The 25,240-nt window shown below is 43.9% G+C and overlaps 1 protein-coding gene across 1 annotated transcript; it reads left to right on the forward strand.

Annotated features, from left to right (window-relative positions):
• Positions 1–18,104: 18,104 nt before the first annotated feature.
• LOC148040931 (uncharacterized) lies at positions 18,105–18,941 on the forward strand. Its single transcript, XM_087687309.1, has 3 exons — positions 18,105–18,329; positions 18,445–18,641; positions 18,764–18,941. Exons 1-3 carry the CDS (start codon positions 18,105–18,107, stop codon positions 18,939–18,941), a joined length of 600 nt encoding a protein of 199 aa, XP_087543435.1.
• The last annotated feature ends 6,299 nt before the right edge of the window (positions 18,942–25,240 follow it).

Consider the following 25,240-nt stretch of genomic DNA (forward strand, 5'->3'; position numbering starts at 1 on the left):
GAGGAGTAGGCTGAGGTGAAGAGGGCTCGAAAAGAGTCAGGTAGATTGGAAGAACAACTATAGAAGGAGGAGGAGGAAGAACTTGAAAGAGTTAAGGAGGAGTCAAAAAAGGCAGAAGAGGATAGGCAAAGAAGGGCGGAGGAGGAAGCCCATGAGCTGAGGATGAAGGAACTGGTTGAGTTGGCAGAGGTCACTCGTAGGTCTATTGAAGAAACTCATGGAAGAGGAGAAATCAACCCCTATATTCCTCACCATGAGGCCGAGGCAAGTGGCAGCGCGAGGGCAGCCCCGATAATCATAGGCAAGGGGAAGTCGCTGTTACACCCCCTGCCTACTTCTTTTGTGCCGGCACCAACAAATACCCCAACTGCCTCACAACCCACGCCCTCTCTAGACACGGCCCAACTAATGAGCATGATGCAGATGCTTGTTAGTAAAGTGGCTGAGATTGTCCCAGAACTTGGAGCAAAAAGACTTGCCCCTACTGATGCTAAGTCCAGGAAAGACCCGAAATGGCAAAAGCTCGAAGCATCAACCACCACAGCTCCTATTCCCATGCCACCTGGTACAGACTACAATGCCTACGTGGCTCAGCTCGTAGCATAGTTGGATAAGGCAAAGAAAAAAAAGAAGGTGGCCTTGTTGGAGCTGGAAAAGGAAAGGGAGACTTCGGCAGCCTTGAGGCTCGAAGTCTCAAGGCAAGAAGGTAAGCGGCAAAGGGAGCTCAAGGCGCTGCAAGATCAGCTAGAGGCAAAAAAGAAAGAGGCCCAGGATAACAAAAACTGCCTGAGATAGAGGCTGGAGGATGAAGAACAAAACTTGGTGGCCGAGTAGTGGAGCTTAAAGTTGCTAGTGCAGCAACATGCTGACCTAGAACAGAGAACGGCCAGACTCGAGGGGTATGGACCATTGACAACTCAAGAGGGTGAGCCGAATGGGTGGCAGGAGAATACCATGGCAAAACTTCAGTATGAACTCGAGGAACAAAATAGGCTGGAGAGAGAGATAGAGTTCCTAGCTCGAGAACGGTTGGCAGCCCTCGTAGCAGAAGCACAAGAATGACAATAGGAGGCACGACGGCTGCAAGGTGCATTGGAAGTTGCCAAGGACATGGCCATGGCCTTCATGCAATGAAGACTGCACCTTGTAGAGATCCAGAGCCATGAGCAGCTAGTGCAGAAAAGGTCAGAACTAATCATTGAGGCAGAACAAAAATTCAGTATTGCAAATCAAGTGAAAGAAATAGCCAAAGAACAGCTCGCTTGGAAGTCTAGGGAGTGGCACCAACTCTGGGCCTTAACGAACGAACAACAACAGATGGTAACCACACTAGCAAGTGAGCTGGAAGAAGGAAGAAGAAAGATGGATGAAAGGGCCAACGCATGGGAAGCGAACAACTTTGAAAGAATCAGGCAATTAACGGAGCGCTTGGCAATGGCAAAGTGCGAGAGAGTGCTTGCAGTGGCAGAGTGCAAGAGAATGCTTGGCTTGAATCCAGGGCTGAAGTAGCCAATGCATGCACCAACGCACAGAGGTAAGCCTTTCTCAGCACCATGCTACATGTCACCCAAGCATAGGGCAATGATTTAGTGGAGAGGGTGAGAAGGAAACTGGAGTTGACTACTCGGGTGCTAAGATATGGCCTTCAGGAACAGGAGCTCCCCACCAGCACGGGACTCACCAAGGAGCAACAATTCCACTACCTGCGCCGTGCGGCCTCTCCAGCTTTGAGCTCAAGGAACTGGGGTTCGAAGAATAGGAGTAGCCTGCACCACCACCACAAACGACCCTAGCAGTGGCCGAACAAGATATCGAGGAGGGCTCGGACTTGGAGCAGGAGGCCAAAGAAGAACAATGAAAAACGCCTAGTCCCCCTCTATCAGACCTCCCGCCAGACGAGCCTGAAGATGCCCACATGCCTAAGCACATCGTGGTAGCCAAAAGAAGGAGGCAAGAGCTAACAGAGGATGTACAACACAGAGCACGGTCACTACCCAGACAGAGCCGGTACCACTACGAGGGTACCCAACCCTATCGATTGGCCTCAGGAGTTGATCATCTAGCGTGACCAGGAGTTCCAAACAAGACCATTTGAGCTATCATTTTCCTATCCACGCTCGTAGGACTGTGCGTTTCCTCTAAGCATCCTATCCAAGATCAAGGACCTGGCCAATGGCCTAGAAAATAGATGGATGGAAGAGAGGAGCCTAATTATAACCAGGTGGAGGCAAGAGCCCACAGATTACTGGCAAGACAAGGTGAATCAGATTCCTAAATCTGTCCAAGGCTACGAGGTGTAGCCGAAGTGGCAGAGGAGGATTTGGGACCCCAATTTTGACGCCTGGACTGCCTTCTACAGCTCACTCCCTGAGGAACGAAATGACCCCACCTACATGCCCTACCCCCACCAGCATGGAGTGGATTATGACCACACAATTCATGGGGATTTTAATTTTCCTAGAATATATAATGTAAATGCCCGAACTCCCAAGGAATGCTTAGTTTTTAGAGTAGAGGATATCCTTCCATCCATCAACCGCTTCCTCATGAACTTCTCCTCCTGCCCGGATCTTGCCTTCCTAGCCACCTGCAATTATCTTAGGTTGATCAAATTCCTATTAATGCAGAAGCCTACCGCTGAGGAAGCCCACCTCCCCCCTCTTTTTTGACCTCAATCTAGGAATCGATAGTAGAGCTATGACTAGATTAATGATGAAGGCAACCCTACTTCCCTCTTTTTGCTTAGAACTCTTAGAAAATATGAATGACACCTACTTCACAAGGTGTACCCATCCCTTTTTGTCATCCACACCTCTGAAGGCCTGGGCTGGTATTAAAGAATATCTCCAAAGGGGTGTGTTATTTTTGCGAGCTTTTGATTTCATGCTTTTGCAATTGAAATTGATTTTTAGAGCTTTTTGAAACAACCTTGGATGCTTTCTACAAATGACATGTCAAACATATATTGCGCATCATGCATTACTAACCCATTCACAATAAAGGGAGCAATGGTGTTGAATAATCACAAAAAATAATAACATTCCAAAGTTTTGCATTACCCAAAAGGAGTACAATATCTAGAAAGGTTCCAAGATCTTCATGTAACAAAAAGGACATGTCACACCCTAATGAAGTGCATGATGATGAGTCCTCCAGAACAATGAATGAGCCATGCTTACGTTGGGCTTCCTACATAACAGGGCATATCTTACGTGTTTGCCCTAACACAAAGGCAAGGTCAGTGGGGGTTAGTGCAGGCTGATGTATGACCATGTGCTCCTTGGGTTGAAGGCCAAGTATGTGCATGTACACATAATACATATGTTTGCAAGCAAGAAATGCCTTTTGGGTAGATTCTCTTTTTTGAAAATCAGGACAAGTGCACCTAGGCTCTTCTTTGATGTGCACATCATAACAACTCTCTGTCAAGTCTCGAAATACTGTATGTTGTCTCTCAAGTTGCACTACCTCCTCCAAGAATGTCACAACCATGCAATCAGCTGCCTCTATTCTCTTTTGTGCATCTTTGGAAATTCCATGTCTCCACTTGTGTCTTCTCCCACTTGAAAGGTGAGAAGGATCGAAGCTTGCACGCGAGCTATGGCGGGAGAGCAAGAGCAAGAAAGAGAGAGACAAGAAATGGGAACTCCAACGGTCACAATGTGTGACCGGGCCTTCCTTTATTCAAACTGTCACTAAAAGAATAAAGAATAAAGTGACGTGACGGGCGCCCGCCACCTGCAGTGTGCAGTGGCGGGTACTGTCAGTGTAGTAATACACGGGGCGGCACGGCGGAGGCGCCTTTACCCCCAACAACCTCCCACTTAAAGGCGAATCTGCCCTAGTGAGAGAGAAAAGAAAAAGAAAAGACAGTACAAATGTACATAGGTACAAGGGATGAGGAAAGGTGACATCTCATTCAACGCCCATCAACCTCCTGAGGAAGGCAAAGCGCTCAGTAGTGAGGCTCTTCGTGAGCAAATCTGCAGGATTCTCGTCAGTGGAGATCTTGACAAGGTCAACAGACTGGAGCATACATCAAACTGCCCACGGCTGATGCATAAGGGATCTTGGCCATCTCGGCCCTCTGCTCATCTGTCTGCGGACAATCGGCCTGTGATACCTTCACATAAGAAGGTAATGGACAGCCAATAGGCTTTACGTCCTGCATGCGGAAGCGCTCAAGGACTTTATGAATGTACTCCCGCTGTGAGAGATACAAAAGTCCCTGATGCCTATCGCGCTTAATGCGCATCCCAAGTATATGTGAGGCCTGTTCCAAATCCTTCATCTCAAAGCTCTTCTTTAGCTGAGATTTAAGAGCATCTAGCTCATCATGAGCTTTCCCTACTATCAGCATATCATCAACATAGAGTACCAAGATAAGCAAACTGCCATCACGGGCTTTCTTCGTGTAAAGACACGGATCCATAGCACTCCTGCTGTAGCCCTGTGACTGCATAAAGGCATCAAACTTATGATACCATTCCCTAGGTGCCTGCTTCAAGCCATACAAGCTCTTCTTCAACTTGCACACTAGGTGCTCCCTGCCAGGTTCTGCAAAGCCCTTAGGCTGATCCATATAGATCTCATCATGCAAGTCCCCATGTAGAAAAGCCGTCTTGACATCCATCTGATATAGATCTAAGTCAAGCTGTGCAACCAAAGCCAAGACTAAGCGCAGGGTGGTCATCTTAACCACAGGAGAGAAGACCTCATCAAAGTCCACACCATGTTCCTGCTTAAAACCCTTTGCTACCAATCTAGCCTTGTATGCCGGCTTGGGGTGTCCAGGGGTACTTTTCAGCTTGTACACCCACTTGCATGGCAAAGCCTTCTTGCCCTTAGGCAAGGCAACCAAATCCCAAGTCTCATTCTTATGCAGGGAGTCTATCTCAGACTGCATAGCCCTCTCCCAGGAGTGACTGTCACCCCTGCACATAGCCTCATCATAAGTGAAAGGCTCTCCTGCATCTGTAACCAAAACATAATGCATAGAGGGCTGAAATCTGTCAGGTGGACGTCTATCTCTAGCAGACCGTCTCACCGCAGGCTCTGCTGCCTGTCTAACTACCTGTCCAACATCCTGGCCCTGTGGAGGAACTGCTGCAGGCTGTACTACTGGCTGTGCTGGAGCTTTAGGCTCCTCCTGAAAGATCACTCTGCGGATCTCAACCACCTTCTCAGGCTGCCTGTGCATCTTGTCTTCATGGAAGACGACATCATGGCTGCGTACTATTTTCCGCGCCTGATGATCCCATAGGCGATAGCCCATCTCTCCTGACTCACCATAGCCAAGGAATATGCATTTAATGCTCTTTGGATCCAATTTACTCCTCTTGTCCTTGGGCACATGGCAGAATGCCTCACATCCAAAGACACGGAGATGCGCATAAGAGGGTGGCTTACCAGCCCAAACTTCCTCTGCAACCTGGAAATCCAATCCACTGGAAGGCGATCGGTTTATGACATGCACTGACGTACTAACTGCCTCAGCCCAAAAACTCGGGGGTAGGCCTGCATGGCTAAGCATAGAGCGCACACGCTCCTGAATAGTCCTGTTCATGCGCTCAGCCAAACCATTCTGGGGTGGGGTGTAAGGGGCGGTCAACTGACGCTTAATACCCCTGTCATCACAAAACTGCTCAAAAGCATGCAAGACATATTCTCCCCCATTATCTGTCCTAAGGCATTTCAGCCTATACCCAGTCTGGTTCTCAACAAGAGCAAGCCATCTCTGAAAAATTGCCAAGACATCAGACTTCTGCTTTATGGGATAAGCCCACACTTTCCTAGAAAAATCATCAATGAAGGTAACGAAGTACTTCGCGCCACCCATAGACACGCAAGGCATAGGCCCACAAACATCGGAATGCACCAATGCCAAGGGCTCACACATGCGTGGCCTACCCGATTTCTTATGCGTAGACCTATTCTGCTTACCATAAAGACAATGATCACACGAGTCAAAACATGCATAATCCAAAGGCGGAAGATACTGCAAACCAGATAACATTTTCATTCCTTTCAAAGACATATGCCCCAAATGGGCATGGCAAAGTGATACATGTGGGATAGAGCCCACTGCCAAAACATGGTCTACAGAAGACCCAGATACAACAAGAGGATAGAGGCTGCCAGCCTTGGCGCCTCTAGCAAGCACAAGTCTGCCTTTGGTAATCTTCCAGGCAGAATCCCCAAAACAGACATGAAATCCTGCATCATCCAACTGTCCTGCAGACATAAGACTACGCGTAAGCGCAGGTACATGACGTACATCCCTGAGCAAAAAGGAACTGCCAGTGGAAAACTGCAACTGAATATCTCCACAGCCCACAATATCAAGAGACCTGTCATCTCCAAGTTTGACTGATCTAGATACAGTACGGTAAGAGTGAAACCACTCACGGTAAGGCGTCACATGGAAGGACGCACCTGAATCCAATAACCAGCACTGTGCATACATACTAGGTGTCTCAGTCAAGTGTGAAGCATCAGAAGAACTAGCTGCAAGTATAAACTCATCACCACCATCGGACTCTTCAGTCTGCGTGACATTAATTTCCTCAATCTTGACGTTGGACTTCGCACGTACTATGCTGCGATCAGAGGACTTCTCCTGAACTTTATCTTTCCCCTTATCCTTGCGCTTCTCATTGCGCAACTCATGACACTGTGGTCTAATATGGCCCTTTTTCCCACAATGATGACAAGTGACATTTGCATTGCGTCCACGCGACTTACTACGCGACTTGCCACCACGAGATTTAGACCGACCCTTCTGCGAGTCACGGCCTCGGCCATTACCACGGTCATACCTGTCATTCCTGCCTCTAACTGTCAAAGCATGACTACCACGAGAGGCATCCAAGTTTTTGCGATTCACCTCTTCCTGAAGAAGAGCACTCTCAACATCTGCCAATTTTAGAGTAGCACTAGAGGCACAAAGAGCAGTGCGGAATACATCCCATGACTCATTCAGAGTTCCAAGCAAGAAAAGAGGAGTTACTTTCTCTCCAAAGGTGATATCCTGCGAAGTCAGGTTCTTCAGTATAGCATGGAACTGGCTCAAGTGAGCAGACATAGTCACATTATCCTTCATGCGCAGATCCATAAGCTGCTTCAACCAGTACATCTGACTCGCCGGACTTTTCTTATCATAAAGATTCTTGATCTTATTCCATAGATCCCATGCACTCTGTGCTTCCTCAAATACATTATAATGTACCTGTTCAGTGAGAGACAATACAATCGTGGACTTGCATAGCTCATCAAGTTCAAGCCAGTCGTCAATGTCCATAGTTTCAGGCTGCTCCCCACTCAACCGAAGTGGCTTAATCTGAGATTTCTGCACCAAAACCTGCCATATTTGACTCTTCCAGTAAGAGTAGTTGGTACCATCCAACTTTGTAATGTTAAAGATGGCACTATCATGCGAAGATGACGCCATTATGCAGGCTGGAAATGCCCAAACAGTCCAAAACTGCTTGCTGTTTTACTGCAAAAACTGCCCAAAAATGACCAAAACGGGGTCCAAAGGGTGAGCAAAGTGTGCCAAAAGTTGCTGCCCACTTAGTACTAGGTGCGGTACACCAAATCAGGATATTTCAGCATGAAAAGTACACCTCAGTCCACCAATAATTGCTTGCTGTAATAAATTGCAGGTATGCAGTCTAGAGAGCAAACTGTCCCAAAATAGGATCCAATGTCAAGCAAACAATGCTAGGTCCAAAGCCGGCATGAAACGGACATAAGCAAGGCCAATGACAGTGAAAAGAACATGAGCTCAACACCAAGCATGTCAAAATAACATCTGCCAGTGAAAGGCACACCCCCAGACACTCTAGGCAAAGTGTTCCCGTAACTGCCAAAACCTGACACAAATAGGTATCTGCTCAAAGAGAAAGATCCAAATATGAGACTCAGCTCATAAGCATCCTGTGAACCAAGAGTACATCAATGCATATCCATAAAGATCGGAGTATGATCCCAAAGTCTCAATGTGTATGTAGCTGCTCAAGACATAAACTGCTTCAAATACATGTAAGTGCTCCAATAGCATGCAACTGTCAAAGGTCAAGAAAGCATGTAAAATGCTCCCACTGGCACAAAAGGCATACAAAGCGAGCTCAGAAGCTCAAACAACCCAAGAGAAAGCACCAGTGATAAGTGACCCTGTCAATGCATCAAGCGCATCCGAGAGAGCATGACATACATGAAGCACCGGTCGTATTAACCATGAAGCAATACATAAGCCCAAATAAGCTCTCGGTCAACTCAATGACATCCAAATAGAAACCAAGATCAGTGATCAAGTAAGCCGGGAATGCTCAAATACATCCAAATCCAAGCTCCAAATGTCGGTATAGCATACACGAACCAAATAGCATATGTCACGAACCAAAGCATGTAATGCAAAAGCCTAACTGTCAAGCAGAGACATGAGGCATAGGTGGTCCACGAGCATGCCGAGTCGGTCCAAATGCCAGTGAAGACGGAGCTAATGCGAAGCTCAAAAGCATCCCATAATCTCATACATATGCTCCAAGTCGTCCCCAAATGTCAGAGATATCATGCCAAAGCTCAAAGCATACATCCGGTATCGGTAGGTAAGTGCCAAAGCATGTAAAGTACCTTCAGCCCACTGTTATTCCAGCATGTATTTACTGTTCTAAACAGTAGATTTCAGCCCCAAATTCAAGCCAAAATCATGGTCAAACCAAATGCATACATCCCCAATACATCCGGGTAGGAAGTAGACCGCATACGGGCATCAAACAAGGTAACCGGAGTAGAGTATAAGCATTAAATGCCAATGCCAAGTGTGGCTGCCCTGTTTCCAGCACTGTATAACAGTAAATAACAGTCCCAAATCAGCCAATATTTCAAGCCAAAATCATGGCATAATCATGTGCATACATTCCCAAGGCACTAGGCATCATGTAGACCGCATACGGGCATCAAATAGCACAACCAGAATGGAGTATAAGCAACAAATGCTAATGCCAATGGTGCTGCCCTGTTTTCAGCCTGTTATGACAGTTTATGACAGTCCCAAATCTGAAGAAATCAGCCCCGAAAGATCAAGATCAATACCCAAAGCTTGAATGACATCAAACATGAAGTCTATAGCCCTCTTGATCAAGGTAGAGAGCAAGAAGCAATGGCCAAGTGTGGAGCTGAAGTAGATGAGTGCTCACAGCCTGGAAAAAAATGATGCAATCTGCCCTGTTGGTGCTGAACTTGCTGTTGCTCCACATGGGCTGAAAAGGGGGTAATGGGGGGCTCAATGATGGCCCAAGGTAGGCACATACCAAGCCATGAAGGCCCAATGCAAAGGGGAGGGAAGATATGAGCTATGGAGCTCAAGAAGAGTGGCTGCCCTTTGTTCCTGCCCTGTTTCAATCTGAGAATACACTCAAATGCCTGCAAATGCTGAAGCAATACCTCAAGGGCAAGGCCCTGATGAAGCTCAAGAAGGCCAGGATGGAGCTCGGGAAGCCGGGGAGAGTCAGGAGCTCAAGAGGTCGGCTATGGCTGCCGGGATGGAGACCCAATGCGTGAAGCGAGTCGATGCGAAGGTCGGGAAGCACCGAGTCGAGCTCGAGCAAGAGAATGCCAAGCTCTGATACCAGTTGAAAGGTGAGAAGGATCGAAGCTTGCACGCGAGCTATGGCGGGAGAGCAAGAGCAAGAAAGAGAGAGACAAGAAATGGGAACTCCAACGGTCACAATGTGTGACCGGGCCTTCCTTTATTCAAACTGTCACTAAAAGAATAAAGAATAAAGTGACGTGACGGGCGCCCGCCACCTGCAGTGTGCAGTGGCGGGTACTGTCAGTGTAGTAATACACGGGGCGGCACGGCAGAGGCGCCTTTACCCCCAACACCACTTGAACCCCATTCTGTAGAAATAGGAGGTTTGCTCTTCTCATTCCTTGGTGGTGCTGTAAAGCAGGCAAACTTGAAACCAGCCTGTCTTAGGCTGCTACACTCTTCCTTCGATATATTTGTTCCTATATCAATTGGCCATAAAGATGGAACAATTGGTGATGCTATCACTTGTTTGTGCACAGCGTTTGTATGCTTGACATCATGATTACAGAACCATATCCATTGTGCAATGGCCTTGTTCTTATAGGCTCTCTCAGACCAAAAGCATGGTGCGACTAACCCCACTTGCCGACTCTATAATTTGTTGCTGCAATTCTTTCTACCCTCCATACCAAAACACTTTCTCACACAGTTAGGTGGTGTCCTTCGTAAAGCCCAGTCCTCCTGTGCCACTTCTACCTCTTCTACATGGGTTGACGTTTCCGCATTTGGTGCCCTTACTCCACTTGCAAAGGGCTTGATTGGTATCTCCTCATCCTTTTGGATACATATCTCTTCCATCTTTCCATCGTCAAACTGTATACTCCGCGGCCTGCCGTTGATTTTCCTTTGCCTTGACTCCATCACGTATCCTGGTCTATGAGAACTTACAGTTGCTCCACTTCCCTTCTTTTTTCTTTGCACAGTCTCCCTATCACCTTGCATTATAGGCTCCTCGTACAAAGGACTTCCAGCTACAACACCTTGCAACGCACATGCAACAGAGGTGGGATTTGGGGATTCTCTTTTGCTGGCACTAGCCAACAAAGACTCCATAGAAGGCTCAGATCTAATAAACCTCCCCTGTGGTATAGCCCAACCTCTTTGCACATTGAATATATGCATTCAAAACATCACTAACACATGCATCATAAAGTGATATCTTTCGTTTTCCACCCTCACCTGCTAACCAACTAGCATGGACACTTTCTGATAAGTTTATGCTTGGAATTTGAGCATGTTCCCAAGGACTTTTGTTAGCCTGTGGAGTCAAATCCAAAAATAGAATCAGTAGCTCTCCCCATTGCTACATTGTGCAACAAATCTTAATGAGCTGGAAAAAATGTCACACTTACATGAGATTCAATTCCTCCCCAGTGGGCAATTCTTTGCTCCCACCATTTCAACCACCTATCCAAAGCCTTGATGTGTTCCTTGTTTACATTTCGTGCCCACCAATCTCGGATAGCAGAGGCCTGAAGTGAGGCTAGTTGAGTTGTTGTTGCTAGCCTCCATGCTTCACACAATTCAATGTGGTGCATTTGTTTATCCACAGTGACTAATTTCTTGGTATGCTTTTGCAAACTTTGCTCCCAATGAAAAAGACAAGAACGCTCCCTCCCTTCCATTATGTTATGAGGCCCTCCATTGTACATAGCCCTTATTGCCATCCAATTCACACTTGTCTCATGGGACATAAATCCAGCAAAGTCAGGTGGATCATGGCCACATTGAACCATGATAGAATTCAAATTTCTCCAAAACAGGATTTGAGACTCTTCGTCCTCCTCTTTAAATTCACATATTGCAATTACATGTAATGCTCTCATGCTAGTTCATGATTGATACATTAGTATAGTGTTCATTAACAAAAATTTCATTTCAATAAAAGCTTTAATTATGTTGCCACATACCCGTGATCATAAACTGAACAAGACATAGTTGCCCACCCATCAATCCTATGGGTATGATCAAAGTGCACCCATGCACGTCGTAAATCTCCAATCCCAATTTGCCTCATACGATTCACTAAGTCCACCCCTGATGCTGGTCCCTTGGTGGACATTTTAAACAAGTAGCACTTCTCCTTGGCATCACCTTGTCCTAGAAATATACTTCCATGGAAAAATGGGAAGACACAATGCTTTTGCAAAAGAAGTATGTTGTCATACCCATCACCAACCACCTGACCTTGTTTGGCTCTCTCTTGTGAAACAATGCCTTTGAACCTATGTGTTTATTAGAGGGTTATTTCAAATGCAGGACATACATTGTAAGCAAAAAATAATAATGCACAAGCCTACCCTTTATTCTGCACAAGTGGCATCATTTCTTCTAGAAAATGATTAAGGTCCACCTCTGTCACCTCTGACTTGTCTTCTTTTGTTAAACATTCAAACAACATCTGCCGAGCGACTAGCATCTGTATTTTTCGTGGGCCTCCCTTTTCGATATTTAGGACCGTGCTCACAAGCCTCCGCACCTTGTCAAGGTTGCCCTCTTAGTGCCATGTTGAACACTGTGAGCATGCTCCCCAACATGGATCACCAAACGTGTCATTGTAGGATCCAGTGGCAACACATAATAGATCATGCATTTGCAAATGGCTGCACAAGTAGCAACATTAAGACAATAGTGACATGTTATCTTGGAGTTTCCCTCACTTGCAGGATAACCCATGCTCACGGTTCTATCCAAGTGACCATGGAAAAAAACATCATTGTATTTTCCCTCTGTTATGTAGTAAGGACAAGTGATCCTGAGACATTGAAGACTTCCAAGACAATAGCTCAAGCGCACAGTGCACTCAATTGCCATATTTGTCTGTGAGGGCCGCGACCACAGGTGACCATCATATTTTTGTTCCATACCCATCATTCGTTTCTTGCTATGTGTGGCTGGAAGCTCAAAAGCAATTGTGCCATTATACTCAATTGGGAGCTCATCCACCCTTCATGGAGGTCCACAGAGCGCTAGTAATTTTTTCAATCTACCCATTCTAGCTTTCTCCTCAATGAAGGCTGCAATCGAGTTATCATAGAAAGATAAGTCCTCGCTTTGGCTGCCCACACATAGGTCCTCCCCGACATTTGTGTCATCAACATCCTTCTTGTTATCTGAGGGCATGTCAAGACACACTGGAGTTGATTTGCTACAACCAGGAGTACAATCAATATAGTTGTCAATCTCATCTTCTATTGACTCAATACTGTTAGAGATGCACACATAGTCACTTGAGTGCATGATAGAGTAGGTGGCTGATAATGTACTATCAATTAGATAGTGCGCATGCCCTTGATGATCCCATCTTGGAGACACAGTGACGTTGTTTGCTCCACCATCATTCTCTATGACGGCTTGCAACCCCTGGAATTTTTGTGTTGGAGGCAATAGATTCTATAGGTAGTACTCACTCAAAATAATCTCTCCATTTCTTAATGAAACCTTGTGCTCTAAGCAATCACTGGCTAGTCTCCATGTCAAAATAGCAAAACTCGACATGTTGTGCCCTCTGGTGGGTTAGTATTTGATGAAGAGAAGAAAACTCTGAATATAGCTCATAGTGTGTATTTGATGAAGAGAAGGCAACAGTTCACCGTCGGAGCTATAGCAACCGTCACTACAAGTAGAGATGACTAAATAATGAATATTTAAGAGTCATTCATCAAGATTTAAGAGTAATAACAAATAAGCATAATCATCAAAAATCAATAGAAAAATTTACGACTCAACCACCCACCATCCTTCACCTTTATGCACTCATAATTAATTTATGTTGTATTAATTATTTAATTATTTAATTATTTAATGGCTAACTAATTACCTAATTATGTAATTAACGGCTAACTTCTTTATTAGGGTTATTAAGTATGGCGAAACTCTCTTCCTCAACTCTCTCCTCTCTTTGCTCTCTCTCTCTCTCTCTCCTCGCCCTCTCTCTCTCTCCCTTCTCTCCCTTCTCTCTTTCTCCCTTCTCTTTCTCTCTCTCTCCCTTCTCTCCCTTCTCTCTTTCTCCCTTCTCCCTTCTCTTTCTCCCTTCTCTCTCCCTTCTCTCTTTCTCCCTTCTCTTTCTCCCTTCTCCCTTCTCCCTTCTCCCTTCTCTTTCTCCCTTCTCTCTTTCTCCCTTCTCCCTTCTCTCCCTCTCTCCATCTCTCTCTCTCGCGACACACAACTCCTGCCCCACAACTCTCGCGACGGTGCCAACTTCTGCCCCTCAACTCCTACGTGACACACAAATCCTCCGTGTGCAGCTCCAAGCGTGCAGCTCCTGCGGCTTCGTGTAGCTCCTACGGCTTCATGCGGCCTCGTGCGGCTTTGTCCAGCTCCTGTGGCTTCATGCGGCTTCGTGCGGCCTCTTGCGGCTTCGTGTGGCTTCGTGCGGCTCCTGCAGCTTTGTGCAGCCTCCAAGGTAACACATTGAAGCCCCCCAATTGTCCGCGTCCATGCGGATGATGGGTGGGCTTATGCTTCGTCATGTGGCTTATACTTCGTCATGAGGGCTTACGCTTCGTCATGTGGCTTATGCTTCGTCATGTGGGCTTACACTTCGTCATGTGGCTTACACTTCGTCATGTGGCTTACACTTCATCATGTGGGCTTACGCTTCATCATGTGGCTTATGCTTCGTCCCGTATGCCGTCCGCGCAACCGTCCCGTATGCCGTCCCCTATGCCGTCCGACGGGCCTCCAAGGTAACATATTGAAGCCCCCCAATCGTCCGTGTCCATGCAGACGATGGGTGGGCTTATGCCTTGTCCCGTGGCTTATGCTTCGCCCTGTGGCTTTTGCTTCGTCCCGTGGCAACCATCCCGTATGCCGTCCGACGGGCCTCCAAAGTAAGAGATTGAAGCCCCCCAATCATCCGCATCCGCGCGGACGATGGGTGGGCTTATGGTCACGTCCGCGCAACCCTTGGGTGGGCTTATGCTTCGTCCTGTGGCTACAAGCGTGTGGCTTCGTCCCATATGCTTCGTCAGAACAAGGTAAGAGATTGAAGTCCCCCCAATCGTCCGCGTCCGCGTGGACGATCCGTGGGCTTATGCACAAGCGTGTGGCTTCGTCCCGTGGCCTAAAGAGGTTGATTGTGTTACTAATATTAAAGAGATTGATTGTGTTGTTAATCTTTAACCTTAAAGAGATTGATTGTGTTGCTAATCTTAAAGAGACTGATTGTGTTGTTAATCTTAAAGAGGTTGATTGTGTATCTATTTGTAAGTGTGTAGAGAAAGTTATGGCACCTAAAAGAGTGCTTAGAAAGAAAAAGAAATGTGTGTCACCTCATAGTAGCCGTGAAGTCTGTATGAAGCTACGTTCAGGATGTGTTCCTGGGTGGATCTTAGAGCAAGAAGCATCATCGCATTTGAGATCAGTGGACACTCCTTTAACAAAGAAAGGATGTGGTCCAAAAAGATGTGTCTACATTGATGACGAAGCACAAGTGGATGGGGACTCCAATACAATTGACGGGGTTGCGGAGCACACAGGTAGTCACTTATGTGTCCATTTCATTTACATATGACTCTTTGTTCAGTATTATGTATTAAAAATGATTGGTTTAATGCTACTGTTTTTTATTGTTACTTATTAATATCTGCTCCTACAGAGACTAATGTGCAGCATGATAGTCTAGATGACAAAGAAGAGGTGAGTGGTGATAGTGATCAAGGGGAGAATGATGATGAAAAAGAAAAGAAGAACTCAAGGAACTTAGGCAAGCAAGTCTCTCTAGGACTGATGAAGGATGTGTTGAGTCAATTTTATATAAAAAAGAGGGCGCTGCCTCCTCTTATGCCTCTTTGCAGATTAGTGGCTCATGAGGCAGTCAGATTTGCTACGGATGATGCCCAGTGGTTGATTCCTTCCTTTGATTCCACTGGTTATCTTGAGACTATGGGACACTTCCTTGTGTCAGTTGAAGGTCCGAGAGGGGAGACCATGTCTGTGACAACCAGCAATCTAGATGAATGGGGTCCAATATGGCGTCAAAGAAATGAGGATTTTGAGAGGGCTCTTGGAAGAGAGTGGCAAGACCTTAAGAGTAAAAAGTTCTTGGTTTGGGATGCAAACCACAGGCTTAAAACATGGTGGAAACGCATCAAAGAAAGTAAGTTGTCCACTATACATGCAAGTATTGAATGTTTGTATCCCATTCTTATGTTTGTTGGTTTTCAATTACAGAGTACTCTGACTGTACTCACTACCATGTTAGTGTACGGTGCCAATTCATTGAGGTGCCAAAGGCGAAGGAAGCGGAGCTACTACTCGCACTAGACACCACCAACGCGTAAGTCTTCTTCCTTTAACTATGCTCCTCTTTGTAATATGTTACACTTACATTCTCATATTATGCTTTTGTTTGTTTTCAATAGTATTTCCAGAGCTCATGTTACTCCAAATATTGCGCATGAGGTGTATATGTTTCAAAAGTTTGGTATTGCAAACAAAGACTCCATTCTAGATAGATTGAGTCCGGCCATGAGGAAGTGGGCTGAGGTTGAGATGAGTATAGAGGCAAGGTATTATCATGGTGTTGCTCCATGGTATAACTCTCCTTGTGGTTTAATATCTCAGCTTGTATGGAAGGTGATTTTCTTCCTATGGCTCACTTGTATGAGATGTGCTTTTCTATCTCTAATTTAGTTTTTTTTTGGAATGATAGGATGAATTTCACGTCTTCATCTCAAAAGAAACTGCGAAGCTTGAGGCTCTTGGTCTAGATGAGGTAGAGACGAAAAAACGTTTAGAGAAGGCTACAAGGGTGGAAGAGGAGCGCCTTAAGGATAGGGGTTACAAATACCTATCCATTTCTAATCCCCAAAATGGTGATGAGTTCTTTAAGTTGTTATTTGGGCTAAAGTGGGATGATGAAAGCATGCTCAAGATCACAAGAGACAAGCTGTATTGTCTCACAAGCTCAAAAATCCCTGCGGAAAGGTAATTTGTATATATAACGCAAGGTGTGTGTATGTGATGCTTTTTTCTTCAATGCTTTCTATTTGCGTATATTGTTGTGAATCACAGGAAAAAAATATTGTTGCATCTTATGAGTCTCACAAAGGCCAAAGACCCCCAATACCCGCATTTTGGTGATTATAAGCTCTTTCGGGTTTACATGAAGAAAGAGACATATTGGGCTCACTTGCATTCGGAGACACTACTTTAGATTGATAGGATACAAGTAGAAGGTCCACAGCTACTAGATTCATTTGAGGAGTTCTTTAAGCTTAACATGAAGAATCATGTCATGCAGGTTGACTCAATGCAGTGCATTCATATTGCTTTCTTAAGTTCTTTCTTAAAATGTATATGTGCTAATGTTAAGTGCTTGTGAAACTTGTGTAGGCTTTTGTACACCTCTTGGATGGAGTGAAATCTTCAAATGTTGAAGAGAAGATGCTAGAGCTTACGTTTTCATCCAAACGTGTGATTTATAGGTTAGCATGCATTTTCATATTAGATTGTGTGTTTGATTTTCATATTAGATTGCATGCATTTGCTTGTGTAATTGGCAAGAATGTTGCAGGTGGATACTACAATGTGTAGAAGAGAAGAGGCTGGATGCAGCTCCGCAATTCACAAGAGAGTGGATTGATGTTCGTGACGAGAACACTATGTATTCTCCATCATTACGTGAGAGAAAATTGACGGCATGGGAGGCAAGTGTTTGCCCTTGGTGGCTAGATTACCCTGTGGGGGTTATCCCTAAGCAAGAGAAAGATCTGCATGAGAGTAAGTACTTCAATCTATGTAAACATCTCGTCGCTTTTGTAGCAATAGTTTTTGTGCTCATGCATGGGAATCTAAGGGTGAATGATACTATGCAGCATTCAAGGAGGGAGTTGATACTCATGAACCGCTTATTGCACCCACCACTGTAGAGGAGCAAGCAACCAAGGCTACCAAAGGTGCCACCCAAGGTACTCAAGGTAATCCAGGGAGAAACAATGTGCCAGAGTCCTCTATGGCGCCCACCACCTCCTTTGTTGCAGATTCATCTCTTAGTTGAGAGAATTGGGAGAGGCGACCTATGACCCGTTTAGTAGGTGAGAAGTCTTATATTAACTTGAAATTCATGTATGATTATTAAAAATAAATTACTTTGAAATAATTGTTGCAGGGTTCCAGTATCAAACATATGTCGATGCTCTATTAGTGGATGTGACCCAAATTGATAGATTTGCCCTTGATAGGTAGACATGACAGCTACATATTGCAAGAACATCAATTTACATGTTGCATATAGTATTGCATCATCGTTTACTTTGCATTAATGACTATGTTGTTTTGTGTATAGCATCAACAAGTTTTTTGCAACACAAAAGATGCATCTTTATAGCAAAGATGGAGTTCCATGTCAAGAGGTGACTCGATTGATATTTGCAAATTTTCCTACAAGCTTGCTTGTGGATGCTCTAGGTCCCATCCCATTGGGTAAGTTATGCTTTCTATCACACAAGGTTTACATCAAACTCACTTCTCATATATCATAATGCCAATGTTGTTTGTAGAGGGCATGACTATTCCCAAGTGGAACACGTTCTCAAAGGGTCTAGTTATGGGTTGTATGGACCTTGCTCGCGAGTATTTGGCCGACCAGGGATTCTTAGTCACTATGTGCTTAGCAGAGCATATAGGTGAGTTTATTATGGATGTGGCAAGAGTGGGGCTTGTGCTTCACCGCACTTGGACACTCATGTGTGACTCCAAGGCTTATCGACATCCCGTTACTAGAGAGGCGGTAAGATAACAAAGTTGGATATGTTGAACGTATGGTTGTATGTTCTAAATAAAGTTTCTGTTACATGCTTTTAAAAAAAACATGGATCACTTATTCTATTTCCACTCGTGAATAGGTACTTGATCTTACTGTGTGTCTTTGGCATCGTGTTGGTCATGTTGTTCCTTGCTACGATAGAGAGGCTGGGGAGAAGATTTCAGAGAGATTGTTTCCAGCGTATCGTAGCTACATGATGGATGATTGTGTCTTTCCCATGGACGTTGATGGTGTCATTGTCAGAGGCGGAGTAGAGAGGTCTCATCTTTTCTTTCAGTAAGTAGTCTTGGATGTTTTTGCTCTCAGGTTACCTTGTATGGTATTTTCATTGTTTCTACTTGCATGGCCGCAAAGATTCTGTATCTTGATTGGTGATATGTGATTGGTGATATGGTTAGGTGGTTACTAGCTACATTTACGAAACGCTATGACTATGTTTTGGATGTGTTTACGGGGTGTGGTGGTTTGGCGCGGGCCAGTGCAGAGGAGATGAGACATTGCATGTGTCTAGAAATAGACGATGTGATCTATGGGAAGTGTTTGTCCACCATAGTGTGTGGACCAATACCATGCTGAGAGAGTGTGTGTTTTTTTTTCGAGAGACTCTAGACATTTCATTTTGTTACTACTTTTATATGTTTATTATACACTTCGTCATGTGACTATGCCCGATTTTGTCTAAGAGATTACATGCATTGGGATCTTTGATTTGTTTTTAGGAAGAGTGTACCTTGTGACTATTCGACACGAATATATTTTACTAGTTTTCCGTTGGTTTTGTTTTCTTAATGTGTGTTCATGTAAATGCAACGTGTCGTACTCCTTAAGTAAGACTATTTATATGCAGAATGGATATGTTGCACGAAAAAGCTCGAAAAAAAGAGATTGATTAGAAAAGAATGAAAATGAAAGCCCGCAAAAATAAAATCCCCTCTCCAAAGCCATGCCTTTCTATCCCAATGCCTGCGACCACCCCACACTTTGGCTAACGGTGATTGGCACTAGAGCCAAACACCTTCTATGTATACAGTCTCTAAGTTAAAAATAATAATTTATTAAAAAAAGAAAAAAATAAAGAAAAGGAAAGAACGGACAGAAAAGTAAGCACGACAAGAGCACGAAGCCTCACTTTGCTCTCTACACCCAGGGTTCACCCCTAGCCCCTCTCCCCACTTTACGCTTAGGGTACATCAAGGGCAGGACTTCCACACTTGTCACCCTAAGCTCTGCATTGCACCTCCTTCGGTTTGACAGATCTCTTCAAAGGACATCAACTAACAAGTTAGGTCTAGATTCGGAAACCACCACTTTGAGGTGGCTCTTGGTAGACGTACCACTGATGGGACCAAAAATGGGCTGGCACTGGCTATGGCACTAGCCGGCGGACCTCATGCACATAAACAGACACCTCCACTACCACATGGCCTCGTGGGCCAGGAGCATCTATAATAACTAAATGCACACTAGATACATCTAATATTGCATTTGTAGCTCGAATAAGAGTCCAATGGTACCTTCCCCAAAACCCCTCAAAGGGGTATCTCACACATATTGGCAATAAGTGCCATGTATCAAAGACACAGGAGGCACCCCATCGGCTAATTTTCGTGGCCCCACTGCAGGTCTCCTACATCTTGGGGATTGGCCCCTCGATGTGCTGCTTTTACATATAGACACATTCGCACGAGACTCCTCTCTTTGTCAGTGATATCCAAGAGATACCACGTTTCCTCACCAATTATATTCCCCATGAAACAAACAGCTAACCTATGGCAAGGGGAATCTCACCCTCTCAAGCATGGGTCAACTATAATTCAAACAATTGCTATGCATTTCTAGGAGTTGATACCATATGTATGATCAATGCAATAGTGGATGTCTCATCGTGCACAAACAGTTATGTTTCAAAATCAGCCTATGTGCTAGTATGCAAATAGTCTTTTCATGAATTCCAACTAATACATATATACTTCGTTGCAAGAATCTAGTACCAAGGCGCACCTTGTGCTACTAGATTCCTTATTTCCAAATAGGTCGTTTCCTAAATGCTATGCATAGAAAAACCAATCTGAATTTGTATTCTTCCGGCCCTCAAACTATTGCACAAAATCCTCTCCCCCTCACCATTTCCTAAATTCTATGCATAGAAAAACCAATCGGAATTTGTATTATTTCAACCCTCAAACTATTGCACAAAATCCTCCTCCCCCTCACTGTTTAAGTTATACTTCGTTGCATAGGTGTATAGAGGTTGTTTTCTCATAGTTTAATGTATAAAAAGAAATAAATCACACACTATAACAAAAAGATATGGAAAATTGAGGCCAAACCTCATGCTTTGCCACTACCCTACATCCACAACCACTTATCATATTTTTCTATATTTTTAAAAGATGTATTCCTATTTTTCTCTTATTTTCTCTCAATTTTCTCTATTTTTATAATAAAACATTGATATATTTCTAGATTTGTGGCTCTTGATTCTTAGAACAGTAGAAATATAGATTTTATTGGCATTTTATCCCATGTGTATTGGTTTATCCCACCCGAAACACCAAAAACCCGATTTTTCTCATAAAAACCTTGTTTTACGGGTTTCTAAAAATTATTTCCAGTATTTTGAATTTATTTTTTCTAATTTCTCATTATGCAAGCATAGAACAAACAGTAAGCAACATGTCTACCAATCTTCACTCCATAAGAACAATAATGGCTCAATCAAATATAAAAAATAAGCAAATTTCCTTTGTAAAATAGAATTACCGATTTTTTCCTTCTTCGCGGGTTTTAAAATGTGATGCTGGACTATAGATCAGCCTTCATTCAAGGCTTAGTCCACCTCCAAATAGCCAATTCTAGCCCTCCATCAATTTGGGGGTGATCTGGTACCATGCCGGACAAGCATCATTCAACCGGTTCTCTTCTTGATTCTTCCCACATGAATTGCCTCTTTGAAGAGAGAGAGGGAGGAGAGAGAAAGACTGGTTTTTATCTTTCGATTCTCGGGCCGCCATCTCACGTGCGGAGACCGGCGATAGGAAGTGTAGAGAAGAGGGGGATCATGTATGCAATCAATGGGGGGGGGCATTGAAGCTCTACAACCCCCCTTCCACAAAATTGTCACCTCATCCATAGCGTTTTTTGCCTGCATGCAAACCCCCCCCCCCCCCCTTTCCCCCCCCCACAAAATCAATTTTAGTTAGGGCCCCCCCAATGGGATCCCGAAAAGGTCACACCCTTTGGGCTAAAGTCTTTTCCCACTTTGCCATTTTGGCCCTTGGCCTCCCAAGCACTCCCAATTCCTTGTCCGACATCTGAATTACGCTCAAAATTCCTGGGCGTCCGTCTCGAAGTCCCGCCCGCTGCTCAGTGGGTGTTTAAGACACTTTTGGGGCATTCTTGCTTAAAATTGTATTGATTGCAGTTGCCACCTTCGACGAAGTCTATTTTGTCCCTTAAATTCGGATGTTTTGGCTATTTTTAAGCACTTCTTGGTGTCAAAAATCATCTGTGAATGTACCATCTACATATGATACATTGAATAGCAGAGATGTTGTTTTTGATGAGTTGGCATCATGGTATGGTAATCCTATTACAGTGACTACTGATGGATCAGTCAGCACTAGTAATGCTGAAAATACACCTACAATGAGTACATCTATGAGTGGTCCTACAGGTGATGGGTCACCTATAGTAAGTCCTTCATTAAGACACTTTAAGAGCCGTACTCCTACGTCCACTGACACGGATATGTTAGTGAGGGGGAGATTGGATAAGGGAAAAGAAAAGATGCTTGAGGATGTGATAGGTCCACTTACAACAGGTTATGCGTCATCGAAGAGTGACAGTTTGGATAGTGAGTTGGGCATTACATCTATTATGACACCTGGAGAAAGGCAGAGTTGTAATATACTACCTCATGAGAGACAAGCTCAGAGTGAGCCACAGTTACGGATATCTGAGAGGGTTAGAAGACCAGTTAACAGGTTTACATACACTAGTTATTCAGCCCGCTATTATGCATATATGGCTAGTGTGACAAGTTACAAAGAACCTACAAAGTTTGATGATGTAGCCACCTACAGATGATAACTGGTGTGCTGCCATGGATGAGGAGTATTCAACCCTGGCTGAAAATGAGACATGGGAATTTGTTGAGTTGCCTAATGGAAAAGTCTCATTGGCTACAAATGGGTGTATAAGGTTAAGTGCAAGTTTGATGGTTTGTTAGAATGCTATAAGGCTAGGCTGGTTGCAAAAGGGTATGCACATCAATATAGCCTTGACTATGAGGAAACTTTTAGTCTGGTGGCTAAGATGGCAACAGTTAGAATTTTCATTGCTTTGGCAGCATGCAAAGACTAGAAATTCTGGCAAATGGATGTCAAGAATGCTTTCTTGAATGGTGATTTGGTTGAGGAAGTATATATGGAGCAGCCTAAAGGCTATGTTTACCCGGACTTTCCTACACATGTATATAAGCTAAAAAAGGCTTTATATGGGGACTCAAAACATGCACCTAGAGCATGGAATGCTTGGATCATCAGTTATTTATAGCAACATGGATTTAGATTGGGTGATGCAGATCACAATCTATCATATCATGGATATGTGTTTCTAGTGGTTTATGTAGATGCAGATCACAGTCTATTCACAAAGAAGACAGATCATGGATATGTATTTCTAGTTGTTTATGTAGATGATCTTATCATCACTGGAGATGATGAAGAGGGCATTGCTGAAATTAAATCATGTTTATAGGCTGAATTCAGAGTCAAAGACCTTGGTGAACTAAAGTATTTTCTTGGGATTGAGGTAGTCTCTATGCCTCAAGTTATGTGGCTGCTACCTACAGAAGCAATATGCTCATGACATGTTACAGAAGTATGGTATGGCTGAATGCAAGCTTATGGAGACACCTCTTGATCAGAATGTCAAGCTACAGATTGATGTTGGGAATGACATAGAGAATGTAAACATGTATCGACAAATGGTGGGCAGCCTGATATACTTGACTATTATCCATCCTGACTTATGTTAGGCAATGGGGCTGATTAGTCAGTTCATGCAGAAGCCTCGCAAACCACATTTAGATGTAGTCAGGAGGATCATGAGATATGTAAAGGGTACTACAGAGTATAGGGCTATTTTATGCATATAGAAAATCTCTTGACTTGACAGGGTTTACTGGTGTGGAGCTAGTTGTGCCTATGACAGGAGGTCAACCAGTGGTTATGAATTTGGATTGGGCAGCAGTATGATCAGTTGGCAGAGTAAGAAATAGCCTACTATTGCATTGTCTAGTATAGAAGCTGAGTAGAGAGGAGATGCCTTAGCGGATTGCGAAGTAGTTTGGTTGATAGAACTATTGAAAGACTTGGGAATACAATTGGAAAATAGAGTGAGATTGCATTGTGATAACTTCAGCAATGTTATGTTGGCTAGCAATCCTGTCTAGCGTGCTAGGTCCAAACACATTGAGGTTCACTACCATTTCATTAGAGAAATGGTTCTTATAGGGGCAGATTGACTTGATTCATGTGAAGACTGAAGACCAAGTAGCAAATATATATACCAAGTCTCTTGGTAAAGAAAAGTTCATATATATCAGATAGCTACTTGGAGTTTATTAGATGGTTTGAGCTTGAGGGGGAGTGCTAGAATATCAAGCTCCTGTTACTCTTCATTCAGTCTGTCTTTATGTGTGTGACCAACATTAGCTGGATACAATTGTACACGTGTGTGACATTCAATAAGTCAATGTAGTTAGTGACTTAACCACAGTTAGTATTGGTTAGTCATACCTATGTGTGTAAGTCTCTTTCAGTTAGTATGATGGAAGAATAATGGATGAAGAACAACAATGAGTTGAGGCTCATCTTCCACTCCACTCTGTCTCTCTCCCTCTCTTCCAACAAGTAGTACACCACAGCTCAGACACTCATAGAGAGTTAGGTATCCTATGGATAGATTAACTTACAATGGTTACTTTGCAAATAATTATGCTTATATGATAACGGTTATGGAAGTTAAGGAACCTACCACTTATGCTGAAGCAATGATGGATAAGAATTGGTGCACAGCTATGGATGAGGAAATAGATTCCTTAGTTGAAAATAGTACTTGGGATCTTGTTCCACTACCAGGATGGAAAAAATACCATTGACTAAAAATTAGGTCTATAAGATTAAATGCAAGTCGGATGGTAGTGTAGAGAGGTACAAAGCCAGATGGATCTCACTAAAGGTTATGCTTAGCAGTATGGACTAGACTACGAAGAAAATTTCAGTCTTGTTTGCCAAGATGGCAAGCATACAAATAGTGATTGCATTGGTTCTCCTCTGCTAAAGGCTGGAAATTGAAGCAGATGGATGTCAAGAATGCTTTTCTCAATGGTGACTTGGAAGAGGATGTTTATATGGATTAGCCCAAAGGATATGTACACCTTGAATTTCAGCATTATGTATGCAAATTGAAAAAATCATTGTATGGGTTGAAGCAGGATCCAAGATCTTGGCATGAAAGGATCATTAATTACTTGCAGAGTTTGGGATTCACAATTGGCATAGGGTTGATCATAGTCTATTCCCAAAAAAGATAGACATAGGCTTGGTAGTGCTGGTTATTTATGTGATGACTTGATAATCACAGGTGACGATGACTTTGTCAAGATTGTGGGAGAGAAGGAAGGAGTCTCACTTGTAGCTTTCTTGCTTGCACAATGGGGGAATACACACACAGGTGGAGGCTGAAAATAGTTTTCCTCTTCTTAGTTGTGTAAGCCAAAAAGCACACCAGTACATAGAAATAGAAGAACCCTATATATGGGTCTCAAAACCAAACTCAACTAACGAAGGTGGCATACTAACTGAGCC

This window comes from Lygodium microphyllum, chromosome 1 (assembly GCF_053477565.2).
Source record: "Lygodium microphyllum isolate KBCC chromosome 1, Lygodium_microphyllum_v1.1.10, whole genome shotgun sequence".
In the NCBI taxonomy this organism is placed as follows: Eukaryota; Viridiplantae; Streptophyta; class Polypodiopsida; order Schizaeales; family Lygodiaceae; genus Lygodium; species Lygodium microphyllum.